Consider the following 18,295-nt stretch of genomic DNA (forward strand, 5'->3'; position numbering starts at 1 on the left):
AAAAAAAAAAAAAAAAAAAAAAAAAAAAAAAAAAAAAAAAAAAAAAAAAAAAAAAAAAAAAAAAAAAAAAAAAAAAAAAAAAAAAAAAAAAAAACAAAAAAACAAAAAAACAAAAAACAAAAAACAAAACAAAACAAGAAAAAAAGAGTTTATTAGGTGCCTTAATTAATATAAGTTGGTGATGCAGAATTTCAGCAGTTGGAAGAGAAGAAGAAATGCCAGAATGGCCTGCGATTCAACCTGGTCCAGATTTCTGGTTCAAACTGAACCTGTGGTTCAGATATTTGGTTTTCTTAGGGCTTTGTTGGAGTCTTATTTTATTTAGTTATTGAGTCTATTTAGGATTCCCAATCGCCTATGGCTGGAAGGGATTTCCTCAACAGTTTGGGTTTTATTAATAAAGTGTTTTGAGTCAAAGAATGACACTACAATACAGGCTGTGATGGTTGAGGAGCTCTAGTCTATTTAAATTTTATTTTATTTCCCTGTTGAGTCACGAGTGGCTACAGCCTTTCATTATTAGAGCCTGTTTCAGTTTATAGGTGTTTTATAAATGCATGATTGGCCTAATAGCCATCCATTGATTCTTAAATGAATGCAGAAGGTTTATGCTGTTTGGCTTTACAAATCTCAGACCATCCTTTGAGGATTCGAAAATGTTTATTCCTGTGAACTCAGTAGTTATTCCTGATGGATTCTAGGTATATCAGGTGGATCAGTTCTAAATTTGTATTCTCTAACCTGCGATTCCTACTATGCTCTCTCTTCATATTCTACTTGCTTTAATTAGATTATCAAAATCTAAACTCCCTTCTCATTCAATCGATAATTTGACATGTTCTTTTGATTACTCACTTAATTTCTTTTTCTTTTCTTTTTTTCCTCCTCCTTTTAGCTTCAGTTTCTAATCGAATTTTATTCTCCAATTAGCATTCAACTTCTGCAAAATCAAAATCTTAGTTTTTGGGTTGATCCTAGTTCTGATTTGCAATCATAATGTAGAACTATATTTGAAAAGTCGAAATAGTCCCAAAACTGCAAGATCTTATGCTCAAAGAAACTCCAGAAACTCCAGAATCAAGGTAATCTGAAACTGAGATAAATAGATTAGGAAACTAGGGTCTGAGGGTAAGGAAATAAAAGGGAATATCAGTTGCAGATATCTGAATATAAGAATGATTCAAACCAGTAACTAGGAATCAAGAAAACAACCTGTAGGACAGGAGAGGCATCAAAACAGGGATAGAATTATGGTTAGAAGAGGAACAAATTAATCAGGAATTGGGAATAGAATGCATATTGAAATAGCTCTGAAATAATGTAGTAAACAATCATAAATCAATAAACAAACATGCAAACAAAACCTAACTACCGATCCCAAAACTGGGCAGAGAACTGGTCTAAAACAGAATCGGACAGAATGGAGGGAGATTTCTTGAAATAGCAGATCCATAGTCAGAAGGACCTGGAATTAGGATCGAGTCTCCCTTAGGATGGGTAGAAGATTCGATCAAAATTTGGAAAGGGTCTTATGGTTGGATTGGGATATGAGAAAATGGATTGGGGAACAAGTTATCCCCAAAACCCAGAAACAGAATTAGAAATAAAGAAGTTTTAAGATTAATGTCACCTTTCAACGGATATTGAAGATCTCAAGGACTAGTAGAACAATAGTAATCAAAGAACATAAACAAAGAAGATCCACCCGGGCTTCTCACTACAAGGTGTCGGCTAGATCAAACATTAACCCTATTATCTTGATCAAACAAAAGTTCTTCATGGAAGAAGATAGCAGCAGCTTGTATTAAAAATTGTTGAGCTTGGATGGTACCCAAGAGTTGCTTTTATAACTTGAGAAAGAGACAAAGCAAGTCCACCAATTAGGAAGGTTCCAAAAAGAAAAACTAATTGCTTGTCTAAAAGAATAAAGACAAACAACTTACTACAACTTAAATTGACCCACCAGTTCAGCCAACTGAACCGAACCAAAAAACTAAAACATAAAATAAATCAGCCACTCAACACCAAAATTGTGGGCTAACCTAACCCTCCAAATCGTGAACTTAAGTGACCCTCTTCCTTCTAGAGTATGTCTTCAATTCTATATCAGTTTTCTCCAGCTTGAAAACATGTCTCTGACGAATGGGTGAAGGACATGTAACGCTCATATAAGTTGAGATCGAGCTTCTTAAAACTAACAACATGAATCCAAGTACTATTGTGTTGTGGGCAACTTTTCCCTTTGACAAGGAATGCGTGATAACCCGTACCACGACAAGTAGTCTCGTAGGTGTCATCCAAAACTTCTTTAATAATATCGACAGTTGGTGGCTTCAACTGGGGCAACCTCAGTATGTGTTCCGAATCACCATCGTCTGAGTGATGTCCCACATGAGACATAGAGATGAAAATCAGCCATATTGAAAACAATGTTTATGGTCATATATCATCGGGCAACTCGAGCACATAAGCATAAGGTCCTACTCGTTTCAACACCTTGTAGAGACGGAGTTTAGAGTTGACACATAAAGTTGACGACAATCAGTTGTGGCTTTAGACACTTCATATGTGTCGTCAAACGTCAGCATGCACCTTTGTGATGTGGCACAAGAATTCGTCAGCGTCAAGGCTAACTTGAGCTTAGGGTAGAAGTGGAACAAGATCAATAGGTCACTTTGCTTGAACTCCAAGCAGTATTTTAAAAGGAGTATGACATGTCGTTTGCTTCACTAAGCTATTGAGCAAATTCACCAATATTGAGAATGGAAGGCCACATTTTTTCATAATCTCAAACTAAGCATCTCAACATGTTTCCCAAGCTTTGGTTCACTATCTTTGTCTGTCCGTTAGTCTGTTGATGGAATGCAGTTTTCAGCTTTGAATTTATTTTTAGCCACAATATCTTCCAGAAGTTACTAATGAACTTGACGTCACAGTCAGAAACAATGCTATTAGGCAGTCCATGCAATCACACAAGCATCTCAACAAGTTTCCCAAGCTTTGGTTCACTATCTTTGTCTGTCCATTAGTCTGTTAATGGAATGCAGTTTTCAGCTTTGAATTTTTTTTCAGCCACAATGTCTTCCAGAGGTTACTCATGAACTTGACGTCACAGTCAGAAACAATGCTATTAGGCAGTCCATGCAATCGCACCACTTCCTTGAAGAACAACTTTGCAACCTGATAATCAAAAGTCTTGCGACATGGTTAGAAATGGGCCATCTTAGAGAAACGATCTACAACTACCATGATGGAATCATATCGTTCTCTAGTATGGGGCTGCCCAAGCACAAAATGCTAACATCTAGCCATTGTGCATGGGAGACAAGTAATGGTGACTGTAAACTCGTCGTTTGCTTCCCTCCTTTTAGCAAGATGACATTCTCGACACCTCTTGATCACATGATTAACAGCCCTTGCAATGTGTGCCAATTATATCGATCTATCACCTATATAAGAGTCATGTCTTTGTTGAAATTTCCTCCCCAACCTCCTCCGGGGAACTCCCGTATGATGTGATGTCGTAGGGAAGAGTTTGGAAGACAACAATGTTCCCAAGAATAAAAACCCATCGTGCATTGAGTATTAAGGATGTTTCCCGCCTTGCTGTAACTCCTCATATATTGTGCTGAAATCTGTGTCGGACGTGTACTCACCATGAATCTGATTGATGCTAATGGCATGTGCTGAAAACATGTTCAATGTAAGCATTGTTCGTCTAATTGCATCAGCAATTGCATTCTCCTTAACAACTGTATACTGCATGACGAACATAAACTCTTGTAAGTAAGCTACCCACTTGGCATGCCGGTTGCTAATCGACTTCTGAGAGTGAAGGTAAGTCCTCATGATCAGTGTAAAGAAGAAATTTCTTAAGTGGTCGATATGGTCTTCTAGATGTTTGGTGTAAATCAAGATATCATCCAAATAAACAACCAAAAATCAACCAATAGAGGGATAGCACCTAACACATAACTCCCATGAAAGTGCCAGGTGCATTTGTCAAACTGAAAGGTATGACTTTCCACTCGAATAGTCCATCTTTGGTCTTGAAGGAAGTCTTCCATTCGTCTCCTGGCCGAATACAAATTTGATGGTAGCTGCTCCTAAGGTCCAACTTGGAGAAAACCTTAGATTCGGACAAGTCCAACATGTTAGCAAGTTGGGGTATAGGGAACCTATACTTGAGCAACCCAGTGCACGAGGCTCCCGCTACTGCAGGGTCTAGGAGGGACAAGTGTACTTGATGGTTATTTTATTAATAGCTCTGTTGTCCACATATATGCCATGAACTGTCTTTCTACAACGTAATGCTGGTACGGCACAAGGACTTAAATTCTCCTCAACAAACCCTTTGTGTGATAGATCATCAACTTACAACTTGAGCTCTGCATCTCTGTAGGATTGAGCCAGTAAGTTGGAAGCTTCAATAGCACCGAACCAAGTAAGGCAATAGCAGGAGTCACAAAAATCAAAAAGTAATTCTTTGATTGGTTACCTCATGTTAAGGAGTGACTTCCTGAGTAACAAGGGCCAAAATCCTTCCTGTATCATGACAGGTATAAACAAAATTCTTCTGTTGAATAGCCAACATCTCCTTATGAGGTATGACCAGCACTTTCTTCTCAGTATCAATGCTTTTCCAGTAGGTCCTTAAAGGTCTACATTGTCACATTTCAGCTAGGACATTCACTGGATGGAAGACAGTATGAAGACCCTTCCAATTGAACACATGTTGATTTTTTTTTTACCCCAAACCATAGCATCATTATCATACATCCACATTCGGCCAAATAAAACATCAATGAGTCTCATAGGAATCACATCGCACCATATGTCCTCATACAAATTAAGCTTCAAAGGCACATAAGATACGACTAACCACATAAAAAAAAATACTCCTCATTGACATCATCCGCATCATAGTCATCCCCACAAAAATCACTATCATTGAGTGGGTATGGAAAGAGATAAGGTTAGACATCTTCTAGTACTTCTTCAATTTTAGCAACGGCATTTACTGGCTGATGATTTGGACGAGTTTTTGCCAAGTGTCCAATTTCTTGAAAATAATAACATTAAACCATGTTGCCACTACTTATAGGTGTCGTCCCCGTGTTATCATTACGTGGAGGAACTGAGCCAAGTGTAGGGGTTGAGGTAGTGGGTTTAGTTGCCGGAAAATTATTCTTATTCTCTCAATATTGAAAACCAAACCTTCTACCAGCAGGTGCTGCTAACTCCTCTACACGGAGAGCTTTCTTGAACAATCCCGTAATGTTGATATCAGCCTGACACAATAGTACTTAGATTCATGTTGATGATTTCAAGAAGCTTGATCCCGAATTGTATGAGCGATACATGTCCTTCACCATTCATCAAAGATGAATGATTTCATGTCAGGGGGGTGCTAATGTAGAATTAAAGACTTGCTCTTGAAGGAAGAGAGCTAGGCCACCGAAGCCACAATTTTGTTAAAGAGTTGCTATTTGTTTTTATGTTTTGTTATTTGGTTTAGTTCAGTTGGCTGAACAAGGTTTGGTCTAATTTAAGTTGTTGGTTCATTGTAAGTTTGTCTTTATTTTCTTAGAAGACAAACAATTAGTTTCCTTTTTTTTTGTTTCTATTTTTTTACATTCTTTTTGTAACTAAGCAACTATTTTGATTGGGAGACTTTCTATTTTGGAACCTTTCCTAATTAGTGGACTTGCTCCTTCCCTATTCTATATTATAGAAGCAACTCACAGGCTTACATTGAAGCCACGATTTTGACATACATATTTGTTGCTCAATGCTACTTTCTTCTCCAATGAGTTTCTTGTGCTAGATCAAAATGTGGGGGATAGTGTTTGATCTAGTCGACCTCTTGTGGTGAGAAAACCATGTAGTTCTTCCTTGTAGTGAGAAGCTCGGTGGCACTGGTTTTTCTAGAATAGGTCACGGTTCATGGGGAGGCCGAGACCGTGGTGGTAACAGCAGTTTACAGTCCTTAAATCAAGGTACGCATCAGTGTACTCACTTTGGTACGATGAATCACATTGTTGATACATGAACCTAAGTGGGCTCAACAACTGTCTACTACTGCTACTACTAGTACATCATATCACAACTCTATTGTGGCATTATCCTCAGACACCAATCAGGCTTCTAACTCTAGAGGTAGTCAGTTCATTCCTCTATTAGGCGATGAACTCAATCACTTCATTGTATTCAACAGATTGAGACTCTACAACCACTGCTACCATTGCTCATTCAGGTACTGGTGCAATTCTTGCTTCCTCTTCTTCCACACAAAAAATTTGGGGAAAGGTGAACAATACTTCCCTACCTATTAATACCAACACATGGGTCATTGACTCTAGTGCCACTTCTCATATGACCGGTAAGGCTCATGTACTTTCTTCACTTCAGAAAATTAATCAACCCTCTAGAATTATACTTTTCGTTGGCTCGTCTACTCAAGTATCCGTCTCTAGTTGTGTTACTTTGTCTTCTCTTCCTACGCTTAAATATGTTCTTCATTTTTACTAACTTACCATTAAGTCTTATGTTTGTTAGTCAGTTGACTAAATCCCTTAACTGTTCAATAACATCTTATCCTACCTGTCGTGCTTTTTAGGATCTCCAGACAAGGAAGACGATTGGTGGAGGGCATGAGAAGAACGTTCTCTATTACTTCGACAATGTCGCTTCTATCTTTGGTTATACTGCTTCTAGTGTGTCTAGCCCTCTCTAGTGGCATTACTGGTTGGGACAACTCACTCTTTCCAAACTCTAATGTATGGTTACAAGCATATCTCTCAACTTGGGTGTGAGGTGTGCAAGCCTGGAAAGCATCATCGTACTTCATTTCTTTCTCATGATGTCTCTCGGAGTTCTTTTTTATTTTCTATAGTTCATATTGATATTTGGAGTCTGTGTCATGTCAAGAGTCAAGTCAGATTTTTCCTACTTTGTTACCTTTGTTGATGATCACTTTGAAATGACTAAGTTATATAAGTTAAGAGATCGACTAGAATATTTCTGTCCATTTTTAAGCAATTTTACAATGAAATAAAGACTCAATTTAGTGTGTTAACTAAAGTTTTCCGCTCTAACAATGCCCTTGAATATACTCAATGAGAATTTTGTTCTACTAATCGGATGATACATCAAACTAGTTGCATATATACTCCTTAGCAGAACAGTGTGGCTATGAGGAAAAACCAACATTTACTGGAAGTTGCTCGATCCCTTATAATGAAGGAGTAGATTACAAGTAACTAATTCCACAGTTTATAACCCCAAACAATACAAATAAGAGTAAAAAACAAAGAAATAATACCATCAAATAAATCCCCAAGGATACAATATCCATATAGGAGTAAAACCAGCCCAAAACATAACCCGATAGGAGAGAGAAAGACTTGTTATAGAGTTGGAGAGAGAGATGTGCGGCCAGGGCTGTAGGAGTCCGATTGAGTTGCACTCTTGGGCATAGATAGTCCCTAGGGAGGGTACAAAAACCCCCAAATTTGAGAGGATTCTGACGGTTGATTGTGAAGTTACAAGCTTTCTTGATTTTCTGACCTAGGAGAGAAAATTGAGAAGAACCTTCAAGAACAGCAGCTGAATGCTTCCAACAGTGACTAGGTAAGGATTGTAGAACCCTTATGAGGCCTGAAATACCCTAATTGAAAACCTGGCTGAACAAAGTATAGAAGAGAGAAAGAGAGGAGATCAATCTCTCTCTATTCCCACTAGGATTGCTGATCGGTTCTGATTTCTGCAGACTTTTATCAGAATCTGAATTATACCTCTTGAATGTTACAGCAAATAAAATTTAGAAAAAAAAGAATAATAAAATGGATGGGGGGTTGAGAAGGGTAAAAGAGAATAAAGGAAGTGGCTATCTTAACCTGGGCTTCTCACCCACAGCTATCTCAGCTGCTCTAAGTATTTAGTTGCAAACTTTCTTTCATAAATGCAAACTTTCTTTCATTCAAATCTGTCCAATAATGGTACATATGCCTCTCTATTTATAGAGGGGAAGTTTACAATCATACTAATACTAGGAGCTAGTTTCCCAATAGGACTAGACACTCCTACTACAGCTAGGAATTCAAAATAGGACTAAGACTTGACTTTATGACTCCAACATGGAATATGACTAACAAACTAATAGTCCATATAGGACTTTACAACCAATTAATGGCCTAATGGGCCTTTATAAAATTAAATAGCAACTAATTAAACTAATGAATAAAATCCCGTTTTTCTACCTTCTACCCATATTTTAGGCCTATTAAAGTGGCCCATTTCAAAGAAAATCCATGGGATCAAAGGCCCAACACATACATAACACAACCCAAGGCTTATTTGCAATAAAATAAGCCCAAGTGACTTATCTACATCACCTTATGTTTCACATGCATCTTCCCAAGCCTTTTATTAGTGTTTTTTTAACTGCCTACTACATGATTAATCACATGCCATCCGCTGTTATTGACAACCTATCACCCTTTTTCGTGGTTTTTCCCAACACATCCTTGTTTCGTTTACCACCACGAGTGTTTAGTTGTATATGTTCTGTTCACAACATTCGCACTGGTCTTGATAAATAATCTCTATGTACTACCAAGTGTCTGTTCCTCGGGTATACTCGCACTCAAAAGGGATATAACTGTTATGATCCCATTACACATCAGCATCTTGATAGTGCTGATGTTTACCTTTTTTTAAACTACATATTTTTCCGTTGGGAGTCATATGTTGGACATTGATCTCCTTGATCCTCCACCTATTCCTGTACCCATTCCTCTTAACTCCACCACTATTACTGCTACTTCCCCACCTAAGTAATTGTAGGTTTCATTCCCAACTGACTTCAACAATGCTTGTTGATCATCCGATACTGCCCTCTACTTCGTCAAAACCTTTTCCTAGGGATCCTACTTATGTTATCCTTCCAATAACTCTTCGTAAAGGTATGGAAACCTGGACTAAAAAATATTATCTTTCCTATAATGTTTCTAATTTTTTCAGTTTCTCACCTTCCACCCTTCCATCGCACTTTTGCTTTATCATTATCTATTGTGCCTGTGCCTACTAAGTACCAAGAAGCATTGTCCCATCTTGGTTGGAAGAGTGTTATTGATGTAGAGACGGATGCCTTGTTAAACCATCAAACATGATCTCTTAGGCTCTGTACTGTAACGATTCTGTTTTTTAAACTTGATTTTGGGTCTGGCAAATCTTTTAGCATTTCTATGTTTTTGAAGTGATTCTGTGTTTTAAATGTTGTATGGTACCACTAAAAAAATGTTTTTGTAAACCTGGAAAAAACAGAAACTTGTACGATTTGCACTCAACAGAATCGTTTCTTTTAAAAACCAATATTTACATAAAATGCCATCTACACCATGAGTGCCAAAGTTGTGATTTCTCAATACAATCTAAGGATGGTCAATGATTTTTTAATAATATTTAAGTTATGAAAACCATTATTACACAAATAACTAGAGTTGATATGACAACCTGAGAAGTATGCATGCACGAAACAATATATGTAGAGCTATACAAAGGAAAGAAATCTTGAACCAGTGAAATTATTTGGTACTCCATCCAAGTAAAGAAGGCATCAACTTTATACTTTTACTTGATGCCAGAATCTTCCACCCAAGTTGATTAGTTCACTTCAGGATCTTCTCTTGGCTCCCATTTCAACTCTTACCCAATTATTGCCATCATGATTTTGCTTAGACCAACCTTCAGTAATCAGCAATACCGAACCATAGATCCCGCAACCATAATTTATCAAAAGCAAGAAAAAAAGGTCTATGGGCTTCTGAAGTACAGAACTGTAGATTTGATTTGGATATTAAAAATTGAACAAAAGCAGACAACTGAAATACCATCCATATTAACATGATGAATCATCACATTCACCAGAGTTACTGGTGCTACAACATTACATTGGTTGCCCATTATAGTAGGAAATACTCTGCTGAAAACTTAAGAGTGGAAAATGAAGCAGCAAGGGAGCTATTGATTTGATCTTGTTATTGTTGTAAAGGGGGGACATCTGGGATTGGAGCTGAAGTAGCAAGGTGTTAGAAAAGAGAGGTAAGGCTTGCAATTCCAGCAAGAGATGTAAAGAAAGCAGCTGAAATTAAGGAGAGAGTGCAAAAGCTTAAGAACTTAGATGGTTATAAAACAAAAGCTGCTCACAGATTGTAGAATGAAAGCAGCCTTTTGGATCTCAAAATCACAAAACCGAATATACAAAAGGAATAAAATGCTTACAATAAAAATAATTTATCAAAAAATAAACTGCAATTTCATGCGAGAGCTCCCAGTTTTCGGATCTCAGGATATTGACAGAAAGGTGAAGACAACAAAAGACAGGACAACAATGATTTGTTCTGCAACAAAATTCAACCGACAGTCCATCACAGAGCTTACTACCAACGCTAGTCCAAAAGTTTTCATGAGAAAACCGTTCATCATAATTCAGGACAATGAGAAGAAACAGAAGAGAGTAAAAAAACTAGAATCCAAAATGGGAAAGAAAAAAAAACAAACAAAGACAACAAACAAATCACACACATATCAAACTGAAATGAGAAAACCATCACCACCAACAACCGACCTGAGAAATGATGAAACTGAACATCACAAAGTCAAGCTTTAGGTTTCCGTCGAGAAACTTGCAACCTAAGGACGATGTTTCTTCAGAAATCCAACGCTCCTCGTCTACTCTTGTGAAGAAGAAGCAGCAAATGATAAACATAGGGTTTACAATGCCATCGATCAGTCCTATTGTTATGTTTTGAGTGCAATTTCCTGATTTACCCCTCTTCACTTAAGTGAGTCATTTGATTCTGCGCCTTTTGCTCAGAATCGATTCTGAGAATGATCATGTTCCAAAAAAGAGACTCCAAAACCTTAAAAGTGCCCGGTTCATTTCAAAAAAACAAGAAATTGAACTGGGCTTACCATACAGTTTTTACCCCATTTCTGTTCCAAAAAAAAAAGAAAAAACAATAGAATCCATTTTTTTGAACGTTACAGTACAGAGCCTTACTGACTTACCCCCAAGGAAGGAACCCAAGTTGTCGGGTATACATTGTCAAGTATCTACCAAATCGTCCTGTTGAATTCCTGAAAGCTCACTTGATCACCAAGGGATATACTCAGACGTATGGCGTTGATTATTTTGAGACCTTCTCTCCAATACTCAAAACATTATTAAATCCTTGGATGTTAACCTCAACTGGAGTCTATTTTAACTTGATACCAAAAATGTGTTTCTTTATGATGATTTAGAGGAGGAGGTGCATATGATGCAACCTCCTAGGTATGTTGCTCAGGGGAAGAATGCATCAAAGGATTGTCAACTTCACAAGGTTATTTATGGGTTGAAACAGTCCACTCGTGCTTGGTTTGACAAATTCAGCAAGGTCAATGGTAGCTATGGTGCTTCTGCGATCATTTTTGTGTTTGTTCGTCAATGTGGGTTCAAGACTTCAAGGTGGTTTTCCTGGTTGTGTATGTGGATGATATCACTATTTCTAGTGATGACTCCTTTGGGATTGAAGATGTTAAGGCATATTTGCATCAACATTTTCATGTGAAAATTTTGGGAATGCTCCAATATTTCTTGGGTATTAAAGTTGTTCATAGTACAACGGGAGTCAGTTTTGTGGAAGTATGTACCTGATCTTCTATCTGAGACTGAGAGGTAAGGCTCTAAGCCTATTAATACTCTTATGGATCCACATCTAAAGCTTGGAGTGCGTGATGACATAGATTGTGCATAAAACATCAGTACAGGCAATTTGTTGGAAGACTTATTTATCTTATTGTAACTCGACCTGATATTTCATCTGCTGTGAGTGTGATTAGTTAGTTTATGGAAACTCCTAAACAAGCCAATTGGGAAGCTGCTTGATGTATTTTGAGGCATCTTAAGGGTGCCCTCGGGAAAGGTCTTGTTTATCAATGTCATGGTCACACCGGTATTATGGGTTACTCTGATGTTGATTCGGCTGGTGGTGACGGTGATCATAGATCTACTACTAGATACTACACATTTGTTGGTGGAAATCTTATTACCTGGAGGAGTAAGAAGCAGACTACAGTGGCTCGGTCAAATGCACAGGACTAAATACAGAGCTATGACTCATACAACAATTGAGATGATGTGGCTCAAAATCTCTCATTCAATTGGACTTTTCAGTTAGTAAACCCATGAATATTTACTGTCATAATCAAGTTGCGATTTATAGTTCCAGTAATCCAGTTTTCCATAACAAGCCAAAGCATATTGAGGTTGACTATCATTTTGTAAAGAATGTGGTTATGCAAAAGCTGATTTCTACTATGTTTGTCAACTCATGAGACTAATTTGGAGATATGTTCCTTAAGGCATTGCATCGGCCTCTTTTTATTTTTTATTTTTTTTGGTAAGCCGTCCTACATTTTCAAGTGGTTGTTCCAAGCTGGTTTGGAAGATATACACATATTCCAGCTTGAGAGGGAGTGTTAAAGTGTTAAGAGGCTATCTCGTCTCAGCCAAAAAAAAAAACACACAAAATAACCGAGATCTCAGAGAGATTTTGAAACATGCCTATCCTTCTTTCTTAGAATATTAAAAGGAAAGGAATTGTACATCCAAAAAGGCAATAAAAGAAAGGAGAAAGAAAAGATGACAACAGATTAAAATAAAAAAGGGGAAAAAAAAAAAAAAAAAGCAATATATAGGGAGAAACCTGATCACATCCATTTTTTGCATCTTTAAACACATACGATCACATTATTGCCCACTTTTTCAAAGGATGCCCACAAAAAAATTGGCATAACAACAAAGATGCTCTATGGGTTCAACTCTTGGAATCAATATAGAATATCTGTTGAATTAAACAGGTGCTTATTATGAATTGCAAGTAACATGACTTTCATTGGACTCGTCTAAGACTTGGGGGGTTAAGTGATAGATCAAAAAATACTCCACATATGTACAATCGGAGACAGAAAGTATATTCAATGTAGTAGCCTAAAAAGTAAAAATCAGCTTTTTGGGGCTTAGACCTGATTTTGTAACCATTTTTTTCTAGTTTTTCACTCCAGGATAGCACATGATCCAAATATCAAGGAATATGAGAAAGATCATCCAAGACGCAGCAGTCTGAAGCATATAGCATGCACAACCAGAGAAGACCAACAACCACCTTTTTTCCCCTTACATAATGCAACTGACAACAGTTCAACACAGAAAGATAATTGAAGATAAGAAAGTGACATCTAATCCATTACTGATGAGAATTAATCACTATCCAGGATGGTATTCATTAGAACCACAGGAGTATATTGATTTGGAGACAACTAACATACTTCAAAAGAAAACTGAGATTAGCAAAAGGTTATCATAGAGCAGAAATTATAGCAAATAATCCAAACAAGTCTTACAAAGAAACAAAAGGACTCAATAAAGAAAGGCATGACACACCTTTCAGTAAGTCACTTTTACAGTTCCAATTAACTGAATAACCAGGTAAGAGAAAATTCCAAATTCGGATACTTGGACGAAATTCTAGTGTTTGGTACTCTCAGCAGCATTCTCCTCCTTTCCCAGGGCAACCACAACTTTCTTTAGGATGGCTTCTATTGGCTGGTGAGAATTCTCCACAGCCTTGGAAATTACCTGCCATCGCTCACCATGCTTTGGTTCTGCCACGATACATCTTTTTAAGACATCTTTCTGGTACTCTTCATTTCCATGCTGAAGCTCAAACTTGTAGTACAAAGCCCAGAAATCCCCAATAACTGGCGCGAGAGTTACTGCCCTATTCAACCAGTTTCTAGCTTTCTCCACCTTCCTGTCATGCCAAAACAATTTCGCCACAGCAGCAATGACATGGGGATCATGATCACACCGCTTGAGTGCATCAGCACTTTTTGTTTTGCGTTGGGGACGTGGGGCCATCTCAATTGACGCTGCCCACAGGATACCACTGGTAGGGCATTCTTGCAATCCCTTTGCCATCAAAATATCAGCTTCCTTCTTATTTCCATGCCTTAATTCAGCTCGAACTGCAGCAAGCCAAAGTTCAGGATTTTGGGGATTCTTCTTCCTGGCCATGGTAAGAATCGCTCGTGCTTTGCTCAGACCATTCATCTTCTCCTCGAGATTAGCAAGGGAAAGCCAAAGAGGAATGCAACTGGGGCAATGCTTTAGACCTGACTCATAAGCTTCCTTGGCTTGCTCCAATCGACCAAGACGATCCTCCAGCTGTCCAAGCATAAGCCACAATTTGAAGAATGAAGGGAAAAGTTTCAGCCCCTCTTCAAGCAATTTCCTCTCCTCTGTGGTGTTCCCCAATTCTCTCTCAACAATGGCTGATTTCATCCACACCCTTTCTGTGCCTCCTCTTTCTCTAGCTTTAGCAAGAAGCATTCTTGCTCGCTCAGGCTCATGGTTCTCAAACTCCAGCTTGAAAGCCGCAAGCCAGATTTCCTCAGAGTTAGGAATGGCAGCATAGGCTTCCTGGAGAATAGCTCGGGCAGCAGGAACATCTCCAGCAAGCCACTTCTCTTTGGCACCCATCAACCATAAGACCTCAGCCTGTGGTCTGTATGTCACTGCTTTCCGTAGTAGAGCATCAAGAGATTCTCTGGTCCCATGACTCTTCTCAAGCTGTGCTGCCTTGAGCCATATACTCTTCTTGGTTAGGAACACAGTAAGAGCATGAGCATAGATAGCCCGGGCAGTCTCAATGGAACCCCTCTTCTTGCACTCCTCGGCATCAGCAACCCATGTCCTCTTTCGATCTTCTTCCTCAACACCAATGCCAATGGTGTTACGAATTATAGCCTGGCAAGTCGCCACAGATCCAGCTCTTTCTGCAGCTTCAGCCTCTTTCATCCAGGCTTCTCTATCGATCTCCAATCCTTCCCTTTGCAAGGACCTGATACCTCTCTCTATTATCTTCCCAACCATAGCAGTATTACCATTAGCCTCTTCAAGCTTCGCAGCAGTAATCCAGATAGCTGGCTCCTTTGAGAGTTTCTCTCTTGCCCTATTAAGAACCTTCTTTGCATTATCATAAGTTTCCAGCCTTGCAAGAGCGAGCCACAGCTCAACATGCAAAGGACAACACTCCACGGCTCTCTGAAGCAAAAGCCTAGCATCTTCCTCATTGGCCAACTCTACAACTGCTTTCCAGAGCCTAACAGAATCAGGGTTATGCTCGAGCCCCTTCCTCAACACCCTGCTCTTGCTCATATCATTATCCTCCAGCTTCGCAGCCTGCATCCACAGCTTCACCGAGTTCGGGATAGCCTTCACACCCTTGGCGATCACGGCCTTAGCTTCTTCCATATTTTTATTATTCTCGCCACCAGCCAGCCTACATGCTTCCAACCATACATCCTCATTCTTGGGGCACTCCTCACAACCTTTCTGTATCAACTGTCTAGCTACTTGAAGCTTCCCTGCTACTTCCTCCAGTCTTGCGGCTGCAATCCATCCTGGAGGGTGTTTTGGGTTCGTCTGCGTTACAGATTTGAGCAGCAACCTAGCCTTTTTAATGTCCGAAATTTCAGCATCACTTGTGATCTTCATACTCTTGAGGTCAGTGAGATAACCCTTGGGATCCACAACCGTTAACCCCGAAACAGAATCAGATAGCCTATCCAACTTCAACGACAACACAGTCCCTCTCCCTTCTCCCACAGCTGTTAAATCAGTAACAGGAGTCTGAGCCCATGGAGTCTCTGTACCACCTGCAGCCCTGCTCTTGGGATCCAACGCTGTTACATGCTCCTTTTCCTGCCTAGCCTTCTCAAGTAGCGTATCGGGAACAGGCACGAAACTCTCGAACCGCTTCTTCTTATTCCTCAACGAGTAATCACCAATCTCAGGAATGCTATCCCACTCTTCTGCAGACAAAGAATATAATTTCCTCTTCAAATCCGCAAATTGCTCCGTGATCTTAGGATTAGAAGCTCGATACTTCTCGATCTCCTGCTTCAACCTAGCTTCTCTTCGATCCTTCCTCCTAGAGTCCATCCTTTTATCGATGCTCTCCCAAACAGCATCTGCCTCCTTGTCATCCTCGTCATACTCTGCAGAAGCAAAAAGCCCGACATCGTTCCCTTCAAACTCATCAAACTTCTGATTCTCATCATAACCCTTTTCGTCCGCTTCGTCCTCTTCCTCCTCCTCACCCCCAGGACCTTTCCCCCTTCCCCTACCAACGGCAGCACCAGTAGCAGCGCCGCCAATTGTGGTGGCAGACCGGTCGGGGAGGTCAGGAGCAGCTCTGGCAGGACCAATATCGGAACGGGTGGTGAAACCAGTGGCACCACGACCAAGGCCCGCCACATAATTGGGAGGAGGCTTGGAGTTAAGGAATTCTAGCCTGGGTTTCGGGGGAACAGGAGCTTGCATCCCTCCCAGAAGAGGAGAGAGGAGGGCCAGGGTTGAACTGGATCGAACACCAAGATCAGAAATGTTCGTTGAGTCATCGCCGATCAATCGTCGCGGCGACAAGAAGAGGCGTTGGAGATTGGCAGGAATGCCACACTTCTCTTCAATTACGAGTTTTGTGGCCCCAAGCGTGGTGGAATTTGGATTTACGTTTAAAATTAGGGTTTTGTTGTCGAGGCAAGTTACGAAAACCATGGTCACCACTCACCACCACCACCACCTGTGACTGTGAAAGAGCCTGAGAGTCGAAAGAAACTAGCAACAGAGAAGAATAGATGGTAGAAAAGCATTCAGAAACCGAACAATCGAAGAATCAAAGAGACTTACTCTACAGCCTTTATGGAGAATTAGAGATCCCCCTGTCCAGTGTCCACCGCCCTTCCTTGAGTTTTTGTTAATTCCTAACCTGCTTGCCAAGAATGTTGCTCTTCCCAAATGCCTATTAGCGAGAACTAGGCTTGGCTTGGTTATTGCATTCTATAATAACAATCGTGAGAGTAAGAATGTAATTTCCCACCAATGGCAACGGATAAAAATCCTCTGTTTTGCTCCATCCTGTTTTTCTTTGTTTTGCCCCTGCCGCAGACGGCACATAGCATTACTTTAAACAAACGGTTAAGATTGAGTTAAAAACCAACAAAGCAAAACCCGGTTTTAGGCTTGAATGAATAGATCTACTCATTTGAACCAAATCGGACCGGACATATTAGGTTTGAATCAAAACCTAAAGAAACTCCCATTGTTTTGCATTCTCTCGCCCTCTCATTGCTTTCTCTGACACCGCTCTCTGCTCATGAAGGAAACTCTCTCACCTCTCTCTCTCTCTCTCTCTCTCTCTCTCTCTCTAACCTTTATGGTTTTATTTCTACTCTTACTACTCAACCTCCACCATTGCGCTGATGAATCCTCCTCACTCCCAAATCCTCAATCTAAATCCTTCTAACCCTCCGTTACACGCCCTACCTCTCGGTTAGTTGGATCCTCCATTGTCATCACTCCTCCCACCATGGCTGCCACTTCTACCCTCAACCTAACCCTTCCTCCCATCTCCCTAAAGCCGTTTAGGGCACACCCTCAGTTGACTTTTGAAGACCTCTCTACTAAATTGGGCTTTCTATCTGCTAGCTCCATATTTGGCCTTGTCATCGACTCTCTCAAGCACTCTAAGGAAAGATTAAGGGACTTCTTCGTCTCCATTTGGGATCCTAGAGGAGCTATCTTTGTTTGCTACATAGAATTCGGAAGTTTCTATGTGGACTTTATCTCTGAGGAGGCTCGAAATATTGTCTTCTCCTTGTCTCCTTGGTTGTGTGACAGTCATCTTCTGCAACTGAGTCTTCATGCTCGTGATTCTGATGTCTCCAAAAGAGAACTTGAGTTCATCCCTATTTGGATGCATGTTTCTAATATCCAATATGTGGCTTTTCCCTTCCACAACATTCGGACATCAGTGTCTTTCCTGGATAAAGTCCTCGACTTCAGTCTTAACTTCTCTAAACTTGGGTTGCCTCCTGGTAATGCTCGAATCAAGGTTTCCCTGAAGAAAAATGGCCTAGTCTACCTCAACACCAGGATCAATCTTCCTAATGGTTCTATTGATGTTCAATTCGAGTAGAATTTGCTTCCTTTGTGGATGGATCACCCACAAGCTTGAGCAATGTCCTTCATTCATTAACACCTCTCCTGGACATGCCAATTATTGGAATTTCCAATCTATCATTACCAAACCACTGCTCATCAATTGTTGTCAAGTACATAGTCCGGTACAGTGTGTGCAAAATGTGCACAACCCTATCTCTCCCCCTTCCCTCCCCTCTGACGGGG

At 39.8% G+C, this 18,295-nt stretch overlaps 1 protein-coding gene across 4 annotated transcripts in view; it reads right to left on the minus strand.

The window, feature by feature from the left end:
• Positions 1 to 16,957, minus strand: part of LOC122079222 (protein STABILIZED1) — an 18,402-nt gene extending 1,445 nt beyond the window's left edge. The window contains exons 1-2 of one of the 4 annotated variants that reach the window (XR_006140371.1): positions 13,490 to 16,947; positions 9,748 to 9,765 (exon numbers count right to left, since the gene is read on the minus strand). Coding sequence is in view for 2 of the 4 variants with exons in the window: in XM_042645498.1 (XP_042501432.1) it covers positions 13,574 to 16,666 (3,093 nt within the window). In the remaining 2 variants the exon portion in view is untranslated. Of the gene's footprint in view, positions 1 to 9,747; positions 9,766 to 13,392 lie in introns of those variants that run through there. The other 3 variants (XM_042645498.1, XM_042645497.1, XR_006140370.1) reach the window with 3 other exon arrangements.
• Between the last annotated feature and the right edge of the window lie 1,338 nt (positions 16,958 to 18,295).

The sequence above is a fragment of the Macadamia integrifolia genome, chromosome 5, assembly GCF_013358625.1.
Source record: "Macadamia integrifolia cultivar HAES 741 chromosome 5, SCU_Mint_v3, whole genome shotgun sequence".
Lineage (NCBI taxonomy): Eukaryota > Viridiplantae > Streptophyta > Magnoliopsida > Proteales > Proteaceae > Macadamia > Macadamia integrifolia.